The sequence below is a fragment of the Austrofundulus limnaeus genome, unplaced genomic scaffold, assembly GCF_001266775.1.
Source record: "Austrofundulus limnaeus strain Quisiro unplaced genomic scaffold, Austrofundulus_limnaeus-1.0 Scaffold3, whole genome shotgun sequence".
Lineage (NCBI taxonomy): Eukaryota > Metazoa > Chordata > Actinopteri > Cyprinodontiformes > Rivulidae > Austrofundulus > Austrofundulus limnaeus.
In genome coordinates this window covers 5,094,288-5,096,002 of record NW_013952405.1, presented here as the reverse complement: position 1 = coordinate 5,096,002, position 1,715 = coordinate 5,094,288, and the positions used below count along the sequence as shown (strand labels likewise).

Below are 1,715 nucleotides of genomic sequence, written 5' to 3'. Positions count from 1 at the left end.
TTTACTCTCCAGCTTCCTTCTATAAACCTCCTTGCTGTCTCTGATTTTGACTTTGAGCTGCTTCTGTATACTCCTCAATAACTCCCTGTCTCGATCCCTAAAGGCTCTTTTTTCTTGTTTAAAAGTTCCTTTAGCTGACTGGTGATCYAGGGTTTGTTATTAGGGAAGCATCTCACTGTTCTGCTTGGGATGGTGCTGTCCACACAGAAGTTTATATAGTCAGTCACACACTCAGTCATGGCATTTATGTCATCTCCATGTGGCTGGCAAAGAACAATCCAATCTGTAGCTTCAAAACATCCCTGTAGGGCTTCTTCAGCTTCCTGTGACCACTTTCTCACAGTCCTTGTAGTTCCAGGTTGTCTCTGAACAAGTGGTTTATATTCTGAGCAGAGATAAACAAGGTTGTGATCTGAGTTACCAAGAGGAGGTCTTGCATTGGCTATATAAGAATCCTTAACATTTTCTCACAGCTTTAAAAGGTCGGCTGTCTTTGGAGAGAATAGGAGGTATAAAAATATCCAATGAACTGTGAACCCCACTATTTTTCATGGAATCAAAGGCAAGCAAGGTAAATCAATGTTAAAGCTTGTTTTTATGTTTGTATTTGGAGTGAAACCTACCTAGCGGCTGCCTGGATGGATGATAGACCTGCAAGTCAAACGGCTGTGTGTTGGTGCGCTGCACTACAGTGACGTTATGCCCAGTCCATTTGTTGGCTTTGGCTAGGGTGTTAGTCCTCCAGTCAGTCCAGTAGACTTCTCCTCCATACATGGTGACAGCAAATGGATGCGATAAATATTCATGACCTCGCAGCACCTCGATCAGTCCAGAACCATTGTACATCGCAGAGTAGATGGCATCCGACCTTAGAAAGCAGCAAACCAGAGGTGTATATATATTCACATTTAAAGCAGTTATAATCAATTTTTTATTAATCTTCAGTAGGAATGCGCGATATAAATAATATACGGTAGAAAAAATATAAATTTGTCCTATGATAGAGATCTGTAGTCTACCGGCCAAAGGCGCAATTCTTTTTCATGATGTAACTGGCTGGAGTCAAAACAGAGTAAGCGGGAAGCAGCGTGGTTGAGTGCGCAAATGAGGAGGGTGGGGGGGACACCCGAACCGGACCTGGTTCGGGTGTTCGAAAATGAACGCAGAACTKTTTACACATTTATGTGACCACGCGTCCTCCGGTCAGATGTTGACCGAGCACACTACCTGCTGCGGGAGGAGCGCGCGCCGCAGCACGTGGTGACACAGCGAGGCGACAGTCAGGGCAGGTGAAGTAGAGCTCCAGGACTCAGAAAAGCTCGCTGAGTCTGGACCTTGTTTCTCCTGCGGTCATAGCGCGATGCCGCATGGCCGAATGCGCCTCCGCACCCACTTCGCGCGCGTGCGTTCCAAAGCGCGACTATAAAACTCAGCCTTTACTGTCTCTTTGTACAGCGGAGAAGCGCTGTGGGAAAGGGTGACAGTCAGACTGTCTTTCAAAAGACAAAAAAGTAAAGCATAAACGGGATGATTGTCACCCCGCCGGAGCGCGCACAGATTAAACACGTGGAGTGCAAAAAATAATAATAATCTGCAAAGTGTGTAGAAAGGAATAACTACAAGCAATTTGTTTTACCAACTTAAAACAAAGCAGGTTATTCCAAACACAACATCCAATGGATGCAGATATCTATTACATTAAAGTTATTGTGTGT

General features: G+C 44.9%; 1 protein-coding gene across 4 annotated transcripts in view; it reads right to left on the bottom strand.

Annotated features, from left to right (window-relative positions):
- The window catches only part of lrp1ab (low density lipoprotein receptor-related protein 1Ab), a 94,987-nt gene that overhangs the window by 34,477 nt on the left and 58,795 nt on the right, over positions 1 to 1,715 (bottom strand). For all 4 annotated transcript variants that reach the window (XM_014018661.1, XM_014018666.1, XM_014018675.1 and 1 more), the window contains one exon: positions 624 to 868. In XM_014018661.1, coding sequence (XP_013874115.1) covers positions 624 to 868 — 245 coding nt within the window. The remainder of the gene's footprint in view (positions 1 to 623; positions 869 to 1,715) is intronic.